This window comes from Anomaloglossus baeobatrachus, chromosome 3, assembly GCF_048569485.1.
Source record: "Anomaloglossus baeobatrachus isolate aAnoBae1 chromosome 3, aAnoBae1.hap1, whole genome shotgun sequence".
Lineage (NCBI taxonomy): Eukaryota > Metazoa > Chordata > Amphibia > Anura > Aromobatidae > Anomaloglossus > Anomaloglossus baeobatrachus.
In genome coordinates this window covers 136235637-136251445 of record NC_134355.1, presented here as the reverse complement: position 1 = coordinate 136251445, position 15809 = coordinate 136235637, and the positions used below count along the sequence as shown (strand labels likewise).

General features: G+C 44.2%; 1 protein-coding gene across 1 annotated transcript in view; it reads right to left on the bottom strand.

Annotated features, from left to right (window-relative positions):
* Nucleotides 1-2410: 2410 nt before the first annotated feature.
* The window catches only part of GPATCH11 (G-patch domain containing 11), a 63657-nt gene continuing 50258 nt past the window's right edge, over nucleotides 2411-15809 (bottom strand). The window contains exons 5-8 of the mRNA XM_075338143.1: nucleotides 10253-10343; nucleotides 6518-6622; nucleotides 5837-5918; nucleotides 2411-2653 (exon numbers count right to left, since the gene is read on the bottom strand). Of these exons, the coding sequence (XP_075194258.1) occupies nucleotides 2598-2653; nucleotides 5837-5918; nucleotides 6518-6622; nucleotides 10253-10343 (334 nt within the window). The 3' untranslated portion in view covers nucleotides 2411-2597. The remainder of the gene's footprint in view (nucleotides 2654-5836; nucleotides 5919-6517; nucleotides 6623-10252; nucleotides 10344-15809) is intronic.

Here is a 15809-nt window from a genome sequence, read left to right as displayed (position 1 = left end):
TTTTTATTATATATATATACACACATTATATATATATATATATATAAAAATAAATGATGGTCAACTAAAGGCAAACTGGATGAAATAGCATGCCGCTGCAAGTTGCTGTGGTAGCAATGCTGGTTCAGTATGCCTTCAATTTTGAATAAATCCCCAACAGTGTCACCAGCAAAGCACCCCCACACCATCACACCTCCTCCTCCATACTTCATGGTGGGAACCAGGCATGTAGAGTTCATCCGTTCACCTTTTCTGCATCGCACAAAGACATGGTAGTTGGAGCCAAACATCTCAAATTTGGACTCATCAGACCAAAGCACAGATTTCCACTGGCCTAATGTCCATTCCTTGTGTTCTTTAGCCCAAATAAGTCTCTTCTGCTTGTTGCCTGTCGTTAGCAGTGGTTTCCTAGCAGCTATTTTACCATGAAGGCCTGCTGCACAAGGTCTCCTCTTAACAGTTTTTCTAGAGATGTGTCTGCTGCTAGAACTTTGTAGTCCCTATTTCTGAGCTGCTGTTAACCTGCGATTTCTGAGGCTGGTAACTTGGATAAACTTATCCTCCACCGCAGAGGTGACTCTTGGTCTTCCTTTCCTGGGGCGGTCCTCATGTGAGCCAGTTTCTTTGTAGCGTTTGATGGCTTTTGCCACTGTACTTGGGGACACTTTCAAAGTTTTCCAAATTTTTCGGACTGACTGACCTTCATTTCTTAAAGTAATGATGGCCACTCGTTTTTCTTTACTTAGAATTTGTATTACGGCAAGGAAAAAGCAGCTAACGGTCTATTCAGTAGGACTATCAGCTGTGTATCCACCAGACTTCTGCACAACACAACTGATGGTCCCAACCCCATTTATAAGGCAAGAAATCCCACTTATTAAACCTGACAGGGCATACCTGTGAAGTGAAAACCATTTCCGGTGACTACCTCATGAAGCTCATCAAGAGAATGCCAAGAGTGTGCAAAGCAGTAATCAAAGCAAAAGGAAACCACTGCTAAGGACAGGCAACAAGCAGAAGAGACTTGTTTGGGCTAAAGAACACAAGGAATGACATTACACCAGTGGAAATCTGTGCTTTGGTCTGAGTCCAAATTTGAGATCTTTGGATCCAACCACCGTATCTTTGTGCGACGCAGAAAAGGTGAACGGATGGACTCTACATGCCTGGTTCCCACCGTGAAGCATGGAGGAGGAGGTGTGATGGTGTGGGGGTGCTTTGCTGCTGACACTGTTGGGGATTTATTCAAAATTGAAGGCATACTGAACCAGCATGCCTACCACAGAATCTTGCAGCGGCGTGCTATTCCATCCGGTTTGCGTTTAGTTAGACCATAATTTATTTTTCAACAGGACAATGACCCCAAAGACAACTCCAGGCTGTGTAAGGGCTATTTGACTAAGAAGGAGAGTGATGGGGTGCTACACCAGATGACCTGGCCTCCACAGTAACCAGACCTGAACCCAATCGAGATGGTTTGAGGTGAGCTGGACCGCAGAGTGAAGGCAAAAGGGCCAACAAGTGCTAAACATCTCTGGGAACTCCTTCAAGACTGTTGGAAGACCATTTCCGGTGACTACCTCTTGAAGCTCATCAAGAGAATGGCAAGAGTGTGCAAAGCAGTAATCAAAGCAAAAGGTGGCTACTTTGAAGAACCTAGAATATAAGACATATTTTCAGTTGTTTCACACTTTTTCGTTAAGTACTTCATTCCACATGTTTTAATTCATAGTGTTGATACCTTCAATGTGAATCTACAATTTTTAGAGTCATGAAAATAAAGAAAACTCTTTGAATGAGGAGGTGTGTCCACACTTTTGGTCTGTACTGATATAAGTATAATATATATATATATATATATATATATATATTATATTATCTCTATCTGTTATCCTGTTAACATGATCCCTATCCTGGTATACATGTCCATACCCATGGTATACCGGCAACTGTGTGCAAACTATTAAAATGAAAATGAATATTTACTGTTCCCCATCCCCACAATCACACCCAACTTTCTGCACTGGCTTCATTGTCGTGAGGTGGACGGGATTATGGGATTGGGGAGCAGAGAATAATCATTTCCTTTAATACGGAGTACATGTGTTCGCCCCAGCCACCAACTTCCTGCAGCGGCGATCCTTCTCCTGCCTCCTTTGACCTGCTCCACCGCCGCAGCTGCCCCCATCACCCCACAGCGAACCAGGCACATCTGAACTATGAGACGCACTCCCTACTTTCCTCCCAAATATGAAGAAAGTGCGTGTGTCTCTATCTTATAGTCCGAAAGATACGGTACATAGTTTGGTATTTTTAAACTGTAATAAGGAAAATTTGTGCTATTCATAAGTCCGCTGAAAAGATACTTTCTAACAGATGAAAAGCAAACATGAAAATGAAAAACAAAATATCACCTCTACAATGGTTTTTAATAATAAAACATATTTATGTTTGCACAGACCCCAATAAAGACGTTTTATCATATAAGAAAAAAAAAAAAGTTTTTCAGAGAGGTAAAAGCTGCGCTTTACTTCTGCTTGTGTCATTAAATAGTAAATTCTCAAATCCTCTCAATGTTCAGTTATCACTAAGGAGTCTCACTCATGGTCTTCAAATGTGTCCCCAGGACAATTTGACTGAATGTCTTCTTCATCTGTGTAATAAAAACAGAAACATTGTAGTTTAGAAAATGCAGATATATTCCCAGTACCTTTATGTACATTGTGTATAAATATATTATTATAGATATGGTATAAAAAGGTGCTAAACTCCTTTTCTGGTTTTGTGTTGTGCGGCCCTGCATCTAGTAGCATAGATAGAGATCTTTAGAAAAAGTGTTTCTAAAGATTCTTTATGATATGCTAATGAGAGCAGGGACTAGTCATAAGGATGTTAGTTCCTGCGCTCATTCTGCCCTCTTAGCATTTTAGTACACCCACAGGGGCGTGCTAACATCCCATTCAATGCAGAATCACCAGCAGTGACGCACGTACCTGTGTCCGCTGTCCCCGTTGATCAGCATGCCCAACACTTCCGGTCCATGTGAACTATGAAGCCGTGTGTACACGTCTCAGATTCAGAGAGGTCTATTGTGCATGGCTACAACTAAGCCCAAAACCGGAGTAATCAGCGATGACAACAGACACAGGTTCACGAATCACCGTTGACCCCATGAGCGTGCTAACATGCTAAGAGGGAAGAATGAGTGCAGGAACTAACGCCCTTGTGACTAGTCCCTGGCCTCATTAGCATATCATAAAACAACTTTAGGCCCTGTGCGCACTAGAAAACGGAATTTTCTTAAACAATTCCGCACAGTCTGAAAGATTACCGCACCCGCGGTAAAAAAACGCGGAAAACCGCACCCGAAAACCGCATGCGGTTTGCCGCGGTATTGTTCGCGGTATTGCTGCGGTTTTGCTGGGTGCGGGTTGGTACATGTGTTTTACTGCATTCAATGCAATAAAGCACATTGAAAAAAAAAAAAATCATTTCCTTCTGAGATAGCTGGTAGATAGATAAATAGACAAATAGATAGAAGAATAGATAGAGGGATAGATAGAGATATAGACAGATAGGGGACAGATCGCTGCATTTCTCCCGAGCGGTAGTGAGTTCACATTACCGGCCGTGGGAAATGCCCTGTAATTACCTCTGCTGTCTCGCTGCGAGGCTGCATTCAGCGCTATGTCAGTGTCAGTCGCGGCTGGATGCAAGCATCGCAGGACGTGGATTACGCCGGAGCTGTGTGTTTCGGGGGGTTTATAAAAGGGTGAATGAGGAGTCTTATTTGTGTTTTATTAAAAATAAAGGATTTTTCGGTGTGTGTTTTTTCACTTTACTTACGGGTTGATCATGTCAGCTGTCTCATAGACGCTGAACATTACCGCAGGTAAACCGTAAAATACCGGAGGGAATAACACAGGAAAACGCAATGAACCGCACAGAATTTGCTGCCTGCGTTATTCCCTGCGGGATTTCACGATTACATTGCAGTCAATGGCGTGAAATGCCGCAGCGACGTGCGGAAAAGAAGTGACATGCAATTGTTTTTGCTGCGGGAATCCCGCAGCAAAACATGCAGCTGTCAAAATCCGCATAGTGCGCACAGCATTTTTTTCTCCCATAGGTTTTGCTGGTGATTCACTGCAGAGATGTTATGAACATTTTCTGCAGCGAAACATGCAGGAAATCCGCGGCAAAAACCGGCAAGTGCGCACAGGGCCTTAGAAATACTTTTTCTAAAGATCTCTTTATCTATGTTAGTGTATACAGGGACGGTTAGGCAGGGATTAGCAATATACACCCAGAACTGCTCGTGGCTCTGGGTGCATATTGTAGCTGACAGGTTAACTATAAAAGTTTTAACATCCATCACTTTTAGATCTTCCAAACTGAGTAGTTGCTAATGGCACTGGTAACAATTCACACAATGCCAAGAATTTCCATACAATAAAATAAGATCAACAGTAGAAAAAAACCTGACACACTTGACATGAGCAAAAAAAATAAAAATAAAAAACAAAAAAAAACAAACAAAACCACTGACCTATCCATCCTGAATTGTTGTTTTGTTTTGTTTTTTTAACACATCCACCACTCTACAGCTGGCCATACACATTAGAAGAATATCGACAGACCCCTTTGATTTTAGCAGGACTGGCTAAATATCTAAGGGCTCATTCAGACGTCAGTTTTTCTCATATGAGTGTCTGTTTTTCATGAATAGTATTGGTAGCTATTTTAGTCTGTAGCGGCTATTCACATGTTCGTGTATTTTTGAGACCCGACCGAATCCACACAAGATCAGAGTCATGTCAGTGTTTCCTCCCCCCACCCACCCCAGAGACTCAGATCAAAGTCACCAATGGAAGTCTATGGGTCCAAGAAATAAGTCAGACTTGGATCCCAAGATGTTCGATTATTACTGACTGTGATAGGAGAAGCCTCCAACAGTTGTTTCCGACATCTGAGAAAAACGGATGAAACTGATGGTAAAAACTGATTAAATGCTGATGACACTGATCTATCTGCTCCTATCTGCCTGATCTACTTGTTACACTGTAGGAGGGAAAGAAGGCGCAATAGGGTCTTACCCGGTATGAGGGTAGAAGGAAGTAAAGAATATTACACTCACCTGGTGAGGTTGTGCCAGTCACAACCCCTTACAAAATCGCTTGTGAGTGTCCTAGTGGTTCAGCAGCAGCCCCGTAAAGGCATATACTAAATATAGTAGAAAATGAAAAACGGGTTTGATGCCGCGCTAAAAACCACAGATGCTGTATACTTAAAAATTTCTCTTATTTCACAGTTCTATGCGTTTCAGAGACATCTCCATCTTCAGGAAAAATGAAATCATACTATCACAAGAAGCAGACGGGACCTACCGGTCTGCTTTTTGTGATAGCATGATTTCTTTTTTCCTGAAGGAGACGGAGATGTCTCTGAAACGCATAGAACTGTGAAATAAGAGAAATTTTTAAGTATACCTCATCTGTGGTTTTTAGCGCGGCATCAAACCCGTTTTTCATTTTCTACTATATTTATGATCTACTTGTTGTCAGGAAGATAAGTCACTGACAAGGCTGTCTGGTAGTAGCTTATTCCCCTCTTCCGATTAAGAACACATGCACGCTCAGCTGAGCGTGCATGTGTATGTGGTAAGGTTGGAAGACAAAGTTGGTATACAGCTGATGTAGCTCTCAGTCATTCCTATCTTTTCTCCACAAAAGAGAAATAACTCACCTTTATGACACACACTACATTTCGTCTATGACAAAGACAGTATAGGTGTACTTTATTTCTAAACATATTTACTATTGCCGACTGACAGTACCTTGATATTCAGTGCCACACCAGATGCAAAACAAATGTCGTTGTCTTAAATAACTGGCGAGAATGTGTGACTTTTCCGGGATCTATACAGAATAAGACAGACATGTTATTAGAAAAGAAGGATTATGAATTCTTCATATAAAAAGGAAATGGGCAGAATAGAAAACGGCATTTTACATGGTATTTCCTACTCCCCTACAGCCACGTATCCAGCACTGTGCTATAGAAAATAGAAGCTCAAAGTTTTGGAATCAACTTTATAAAACAAATATACAAATATTACTAAAGGGGGATATGAAAACCACTAAAGAAGCAATCAATCACTGATGAAAGGTAGCAGACATAGGCCTGCAGAACACAGCTAAACTAAAGGACTATGGTAATTTAGGAGATTTTTTTTTTATTTTTTATGCGATGATAAAGCAACAAGTGATGTAAATCACAAACCGTGAAAAAACGTACAATATTCAAGAGGCTTACGCCCCGCATTGGTATAAAATGAAAAAAAAAAAAAAAGTAGTTATCAGATAACTTAGAGATGAAATAACCAGTATCATTTATCTGTGCAATGTAAATGTATATTTTTAAAAATTAAAAGGTCAGATAATTGAAGGAAAACGTAGAAAAAAAAACCCCTATATATTTCAGATGTATCACTACTACATGGTATGTAACAACATACACTTAGCTCCTGGTCTGTCACTTCATCTTCTTCTGGTTCTGAATCATCTTCTTGTGGTGCATCACTAGGAGGCCAATACCAAACTTCTCGTGGACAGCTTATTCCCTAATAAATTGAGAAATAGAGTGAGAATTGTGGAGATATGTACAGGGGTGAACATGTCTAAAACTAGATGTTTGCCTATAAAGACAGGGGCGTAACGATGGGGTGGATGGGGCCTGCCGACCCCAGTGCCTACTTCAGTTGCATGTATGTCCGAGGATGCAAATCCAGCTGAAATGCATTGCGGCACAGAGACCCATTGAGTCCCTGCATCACAATACACACTGCTGGAAATGGAGGCCGGCAGCTAACATCGGTGCCTCAGACATTGGTGTCACATGGTAGTGACATCATGTGTCGCCAAAGCAGGCACGCTGATGTTAGCTGCTGGTCACCACTTTTGCCTGTGCCTTTTTCAAGAGCTATAACCTATTTTTTTTCCTGACAACATAGCCATATGAAGACTTATTTTAACTGGTGTAAAAAGAAAACAACTTTTTCTGAGACCTGTAACGTTTTTATTTTTTTCACAGATGGAGCTGTATGATGGCTTAAGATTTTATTGACACTTTTTATCTTATTTTTTTTTTTTTTTTTTTTTAAATGTGTGGAGATCAAAAAAAGCTGAATTTTGTCAGTTCAATCTTCTCTTTAGAGTGTACAAATTAATAATTTTAGATTTCAATATGAATATGGGGCTGCTGCAATCCGGCCAAGCATTATTCAGGTAGTTGATTCCACTCCAAAGACATACAGATAGGGAATTTAGATTGTGAGCCCCAATGGGGACAGTGTTCCTGATGTATGTGAAGTGCTGCAGAATATGTTAGCGCTATATAAAAATAAAGATTTATTTATTTATTTTATTTATAGATAAGGCCTTTATTGTTACAGCAATAAGAAATACTTTATTTTTTTATTTCTATCTTGTGAATGGAGAAAGGGACGATTTAAAATCTAATTTTATATACATATATACACACAAATATTTTAATATATATATATATATATATATATATATATATATATATATATATATATACACACACACACACACATACACATACACACATATACATACACACACATATATATTTATGTATGTTTACATATATGATATAGATTTAACACTTTTTAAAACTCATAAAGGGACTTGAAGCGGAGATCGCTTGTATTGCAGAATATAGACAAAATTAACTTTTCCTATGAAACCCAGCCACAGGATGTCAGATTTGGGGGTCTTTGTTGTGCCCACAGCCAACATGATAACCCACTGGAAACTCACAATCATGTGCTGAGGAGCAGTGGCGTAGCAACTGCTTTTGCCGCCCAGGGCGGTCGTCAAATTTGACGCCCCCTTCCGTTGGCCAAGGGGGAGGGAGGGGAAGGGAGGGTGGAAGGTGAGATTGGGGATAGCTAACTTACAGGATGGATCTAGACAGCAGGATCACAGCAAATGGAAGAGGCAGCAGATGGAGGAGGGTGAGAGGTGGGAGAAAGTGGGCAGCAGATCGGGGAGGGGGCAGCAGCTGATTGGGAGAGCGGTGGCAGATGGAGGGGGGGCAGCAGATTGAGGAAGGCGGTGGCAGATCGGAGGCAGTAGCGGCAGTGGATCGGGGGCGGTGACTACTGCTGCGAGGGCTGATCGGGCGCAGCAGTGAATCGAGGGCACTTACCAAATGGCACTTGCAGGGATCACTCTCCTCAGCTTTCACAAATGGAGTGAAGCTGAGGGGATTGGTCACCTACAGACTACCGGCCCAAGATCCAAGGTGCTTGGAAAGATCGGTCACAAGGGGTAGGTGAAACAAAGTTCACCCAGCTACAGCCAATGATCAGTGCTATAACTGCACTGATCATAGCTGGATTTCAATGTTTCAGCCATTTTCAATGGCTGAAACATCACAGTGGCTGTGATTGGCTGACGAACGCCGCTCAGCCAATCACAGCCTCCGTAGGTCCGGGTGGGGGGGGACACAACCCCTCCTGAGGTCAGGCAGAGGTCCCCTCCTCCCCAAATCTAAGGTTTTTGCACACTGATCGCAGCCACCGGGGCGGGGCCGCGATTTCGCTAAGGGGTTAAAGATGTTCAGGAATGCAGTAGCAGATGGCCCTTTTCTATAAGCTTTCTATTTTTTACCCCCAAAATGCCACCCCCCTGACACGTGCCGGCAGGAGCGGACCGCCCCCCTCCACCCCCCCCACTTTGCTACGCCACTGCTGAGGAGCCAATGGAAACTGATGCACAAGAAATGTGGCATTTAAATGTATAAAGTGCAGTAATAGGAGCAAGCTCCAGTCACTGGCAGAAGATAGCTATGTAACACAGCCAGCATCTGACATATGGGTTGGACTCAGCTCTTTGAGGGGTTGTCTGGTTTAAATCCACAAATCTGCAGTCACTCCTTGTATCACTCTGTGTGACTGCATCATCTGAATCATCATATTGCACGCACTGTAAGCTGTGAGGATTCGAAAATGTCAGTCGGGAACAGCGGTCACATTCACCTAGATGGGCACAACCTCACTCAATACACTAACCTTAAGCAAGACCGTGCCCATCTAGACCCCATATGTAGATGGTGACCTAACAAAGAACGTACAATTATATCCCGTGTTGGGAAGGCGTTAATAGTCCAGTCTAGTGCATCTCTATCCTTAGGGAAGACACTAGTGAGAGGCACAATGAGGGACTCATTATTGACAGAAGTGGTTTGCTGTTAAACTAGAGATTTCTGCAGCCACAAAAAGGCTTTTGCCGTATTATAACTGAATTCTTTTATACTTTTTTTAATCTTCTACTCCATAGAGTATAAATGTAAAATAAATCTAGGTAATTAAAAGAAAATAAAATAGGCCTAGACCAAAGCCTTGTTAGATTATATTAAAGGGTTATTCCTATAAATGGATATTACTGATATAAACAATTTTACAATTTACTGCTTATTAAGATTTTTAGCCATTCTACCGATAAACTTTTTTTTTTTTTACAGCTCGTTTCCTTGGAGACCGACCGCCGCTGCTAAACATCAGAACATGCAAACTATATAGAATCTCTTTTCTATTGAGTTTGTAAGCACTGTTTAAAGTTGGCCATGATTGCTGGAGACCACCATTACCTCCTAATCCCGGCCAGCTTTAGCATAGTGCTTACCAGCTGGTCAGCAGCAGCGGTCGGTCCCCTAGGCAACGTGCTATTAAAAAAAAGTGTTAAACTCTCAAGAGGAGCTGCAAATGCTAATAAAGTAATATATTGCAAAGCAAAAGTGCAAGTTTCTACATGCAATAGCTGACAATGTCCTCTAGGAAACTGGAAATGATATAGACTGTGAGCCCTCGCGGGCAGGGTCCTCTCTCCTCCTGTACCAGTCTGTTATGTACTGTTAATGATAGTTGTACGTATGCCCTCTTTCACTGTAAAGCGCCATGGAATGAATGGCGCTATAAAAATAAATAATAATAATAATAATAATAATGACCCTTTAAAGCTTCGCACTCTTTTTGTAAGGTTTCTTGTTCAGACAGAAGGGTAATTTTGCTGATCAGGAAATCGTATACATTCATTGACTTTTTAGAAAGGAAGGTCAGAGGGGGCTGCACCACTGAAAACACTGCGGTTTAGAGACATCATTTCTATCACGTGGATTTTGAGGAAAGCAATTTCCATTGCTGCAGCCATTAGCTTTAGCTTACCTTCTGCTTATCTAGCTGCAGGCACGCTCTTTGGCCTCTCCTAAAGTCGCCTTCTAGTTTCTGCTCCTCTCTCTTACTCCTCATCCTGAGCCTTGAATTTAAGGTGGAAAAACAGTGAGTTTACTGTGTAGTTGAAATATATGGAGCAAAATAAGACACACTCAAATGTTACCATTGATCATAGGTACAATTGCTAAGTGGATATATACGAGATATTTACACTTCAACATTATGAGGTTGACTAATAAAGACAAAAGAAAAAAAAAAGAAGACAGCTGCACTCTGAATTATACAGATCTAGAAATGTACATTTTTGTATGCTAAAAAGCTACATTTTTTCCTTAGATTTCCTTCAGCAGTAATGCATTTCTATATTCTTACATTCATGGTTTGCATGCTTAGCATTACGGAATGCAACTGTCTAATTATGTCATGTTCAGTTATACATCTGTTCACACTGCATCTTATGCGGGCGTCACACGAGACGATCTATCGTGCATCGTCGGGGTCACTGTTTTCGTGACGCACATCCGGCATCGTTTGCGATGTCATTTTGTGTGACACCTCCGAGCGACGCCGAATCGGTCACAAATCGTGAGTCGTGTACACGTCGCTTATTTTTAAAAAATCGTTTAGTTTTCATGGCGCCAGTTGTTCATCATACCCGGGGCAGCACACATCGCTCTGTGTGACATCCCGGGAACGATGAACACAGCTTACCTGCATCCTGCCGGCTATGCGGAAGGAAGGAGGTGGGCGGGATGTTTACGTCCCGCTCATCTCCGCCCCTCCGCTTCTATAGGCCGGCGGCTGTGTGAAATTGCTGGGACGCCGAACGTCCCTCCCCCTTGAGGAACAGGATGTTCGCCGCCCACAGCGAGGTCGCTCAGCAGGTAAGTACGTGTGACGGCGATTTAACGACTTTGTGCGACACGGGCAGCGATTTGCCCATGACGCACAAACGACGGGGGCGATCGCACAATAGATCGTACCGTGTGACGCCCACATTAGGGAGTGCCATCAGTCTTTATATCTAGATTAATAAAGACTGACATTTGTTATGGCAGCCTTGGAAAAAAAAAAAAAAAAATCTCCTTAACTGATGACTTCAAACTGCCCATGCACCAGTCGTACAATTCAACCCCAGCCACTAGCTTCTCCTAGCCACTTTCTAGCAAAAATTATAATGAATCTGTTGGGCCGTACTTTACCCCACCGCTATGTTAAACCCACCCATTTTTAGTAAAGTGCCGGGGCAGGTATAAAAACACCTATAGTTATACATTTTAGTTGCACAAAAATCTGTTAATTTTTTTGAAAGTTTTTTGGTATTAACACCATGATGAACCTAACAGCATAAGGATATTAGCATGGATGTCGGCATGTACACAATTTTGCACATTTGTCTCTCTCAGAAACCCGTTCCTTTTTCTTCAGTCTGCTATTTCAGTAAGTGCTCTGAGACAGGCCGCTCCCATATAATTGGATTCTCGCAAGGAGTATGCATATCGCATACTCATGGCCACGTGACTGCTGTTCCCAGCTCTGACATCGGCAATGTGAGGATTCACAAGTCTGCAGACACATAGATTGACCGCAGACTTGTGGATTTAGACCGGATGACCCCTTTACTAGCAAAAGCCCCTTCATTCTAAAGGTACCGTCACACATAACGAGATCGCTAGCGAGATCGCAGCTGAGTCACGGTTTCCGTGACGCAGTAGCGATCCCGTTAGCGATCTTGTTATGTGTGACACCTACCAGCGATCAGGCCCCTGCTGTGAGATCTCTAGTCGTTGCAGAATGGTCCAGGCCATTTTCTTCAAAGGTGATGTCCTGCTGGGCAGGACACATCGCTGTGTTTGACACTGTGACTGCTGAGATCGTTATACAGGTCGCTACTGCGACCTGTATTGTTCCTGCATCGCTGGTAAGATCTGACTGTGTGACATCTCACCTGTGACCTCCCAGCGACTTACCTGCGATCCCTATCAGGTCGCATCGTTTTCGGAATCGCTGGTAAGTCGTTGTGTGTGACTGGGCCTTAAGGATGATGGCAAGAAGACCTCACAATTCACTGTACTATCAAAGGAAGTAAAGAATCCACTATCAATAAACAAAGAGAATGTGAGGGAACACTAAAAGGAATTTCAATCTCCTGCTCCAGGTGAATTACATCCTAGGGTACTTAAAGAGATAGAGGAAACTGCACAGCCAGTAGCCATAATCTTTGAAAATTCTTGGAGAACAGAAGTCCCAGAAGATTGGAGGAGAGGAAACGTCCCCATTTTCAAAAAAGGAAATAAGATGGAGCCATGAATTTACAGCTAGTAAGCCTTACTTCTATACCAGGAAAGATCTTTGAACAAAATTATTAAACTGCATGCAAGTACGGTACTTGGATGAGAATATAGTAATTAACCAGATGGGTCCGTAGCAAACAATTCATGACAGACTAATTTAATTTCCATCTATGATGGAATCACTGACTGGGCGGATCAGGGAAATGCGGTGGATATAGTTCTGCTTATCTCAACTTCAGCCAAGCATTTGATAAATTAGATCATACTATCTTTATTGAACAAATGACCAATTATGGGATTGACAAGGCTACAGTCAGGTGGATTCATAACTGGCTCAGTAATCGTACTCAAAGAATGGTAATAAATGATTGCATATCCAATTGGAAGAGTGTTTCAAGTGGGGTACTATAAGGCTCTGTCTTGGACCCAGTGTTAAACATTTTTATAAATTATCTACATAAAGAAACTGGAGGGTCAAATCAAATTTGCAGACAATGCAATACTAGAAGGGATAGCTAAAGACCCCTTTACACACTGAGACTTTCTAGCGATCATGCTGCACAGCGGGAAACAATGGACCAAAGAATGGTCCTGAGCGATGTATAGTGATCAGCAACCTCACAGCATGGGCCAGGTCGCTGATACGTTTCACACACTGCAATGTCGCTGGGGAGGTCGCTATTACGTCACAAAACTGGTGACGTTACAGCGATGTCGTTTGCGATGTTGCAGTGTGTAAAGCCACCTTAACACTAGAGAAGACAAAGGTTTCAGAAGGATCTAGATAAGCTGGAAAAAAGAGAATTTTGTTACTTACCGTAAATTCTTTTTCTTATAGTTCCGACATGGGAGACCCAGACCATGGGTGTATAGCTTCTTCCTCCGGAGGACACACAAAGTACTACACTAAAAGTGTAGCTCCTCCCTCCGAGCATATACACTCCCTGGATGACAAATCTAACCAGTTTAGTGCAAAAGTTGAAGGAGGACATCCACCCATAAGTAGAGATAGAGTAAAACCCGGAATAACCGGAACCTCTGTCTACAACAACAGCCGGTGAAAACACACGGAACAAGAACTGCCAACAGGCAACAGGGAGGGTGCTGGGTCTCCCATGTCGGAACTATAAGAAAAAGAATTTACGGTAAGTAACAAAATTCTCTTTTTCTTCATCGTTCCTTATGGGAGACCCAGACCATGGGACGTCTCAAAGCAGTCCATGGGTGGGAAATAAACAGAACTGAGAAGTAGGCAAAACCTAACTTCACAAATGGGCGACAGCCGCCTAAAGGATGCGTCTGCCCAAGCTCGCGTCTGCCGAAGCATGAGCATGCACTTGGTAGTGCTTCGAAAAGGTGTGCAGACTAGACCAAGTGGCAGCCTGACAAACCTGCTGAGCCGTAGCCTGGTGCCTGAAAGCCCAGGAGGCACCGACAGCTCTGGTCGAGTGCGCCTTAATCCCTGGCGGTGGGGGCACCTGAGAACATTGGTAGGCATCGGATATGGCCGACCTAATCCAACGAGCTAGGGTCGGTTTAGAAGCCGAGAGACCCTTGCGCTGACCTGTGGTGAGCACAAAAAAAGAGGTGCACCGCCTAAGAGCGGCGGTGCGTGACACATAGATTCGGAGCGCCCGCACCAAATCCAAAGTATGCAACGCTTTCTCAAAGCGATGCACAGGGGCCGGACAAAGGGAAGGCAATGAAATGTCCTGGTTAAGGTGGAAAGGAGACACCACCTTAGGGAGAAAGTCCGGAGTCGGCCGAAGAACCACCTTGTCTTGGTGAAAAACCAAAAAAGGTGACTCCGAAGAGAGCGCAGCCAAATCAGAGACTCTCCTGAGAGAAGTTATGGCCACCAGAAAGACCACTTTCTGTGAAAGTCGAAACAAAGGAACCTCCCTAAGAGGCTCAAAGGGGGGTTTCTGTAAGGCCGTGAGGACCAGATTAAGGTCCAAGGGATCCAAAGGCCGCCGGTAAGGAGGAATGATGTGAGATGCGCCCTGCATGAAGGTGCGCACCTGGGCCAGTCGGGCGATACGCCGCTGGAACAATACCGACAGAGCCGAGACCTGTCCCTTGAGGGAATTGAGGGACAGACCTAGCTGTAGACCGGACTGTAGAAAAGACAGGATGGTCGGCAAAGAAAACGGCCAAGGAGCATGGCCGGAAGAGCGACACCAGGACAGGAAAATCCTCCAAGTCCTGTGGTAAATCCTGGCCGAGGAAGACTTCCGAGCCTGAGTCATAGTGGAGATGACCTCGGAAGGAATGCCTGAAGCCGTCAGGATCCAGGACTCAAGAGCCACGCCGTCAATCTGAGAGCCGCAGAATTCTGGCGGAAAAACGGACCTTGAGAGAGAAGGTCTGGGCGGTCCGGGAGATGCCACGGCATTTCTACGGACAGACGGAGCAGGTCTGGGTACCAAGCTCGCCTGGGCCAGTCTGGAGCAATGATTATAACCCGACGGCCCTCCATCCTGATCTTGCGCAGGACTCTGGGCAAGAGAGCTAGAGGGGGAAACACGTAGGCCAGACGGAACTGGGACCAATCTTGAACCAGCGCGTCCGCTGCCAAGGCCTGAGGATCGTGGGAGCGAGCCACGTAAACCGGGACCTTGTTGTTGTGCCGGGATGCCATTAGATCCACTTCCGGAGTGCCCCACTTGCGGCAGATTGACCGGAACACTGCCGGATGCAGGGACCACTCGCCGCTGTCCACGGTTTGACGGCTGAGATAATCTGCCTCCCAGTTTTCTACGCCTGGGATGTGGACTGCGGATATGGTGGACTTGGAGTCCTCCGTCCACTGAAGGATGCGTTGAACCTCCAACAATCGCCAGGCGGCTGCGAGTCCCGCCCTGGTGATTGATGTAGGCAACTGCAGTCGCGTTGTCCGACTGGACTCGAATGTGCTTGCCCGCCAACAGGTGGTGAAAGGCTACGAGAGCTAGAAGTACAGCCCTGATTTCCAGCACATTGATCGAGAGGGCTGATTCGGACGGAGTCCAAGTGCCCTGTGCTCGGTGGTGGAGAAATACTGCTCCCCAGCCGGAGAGACTGGCGTCCGTGGTGAGGATCACCCAGGACGGAGTCAGGAAGGAGCGTCCCTGAGACAGAGAGAGGGGCCGAAGCCACCACTGAAGAGAGCTCCTGGCCTGTGGCGACAGAGCCACTAGCCTGTGCAAGGAAGAGGTCCGCTTGTCCCAAAAGCGGAGAATGTCCAGCTGCAGAGGACGCAGGTGGAACTGGGC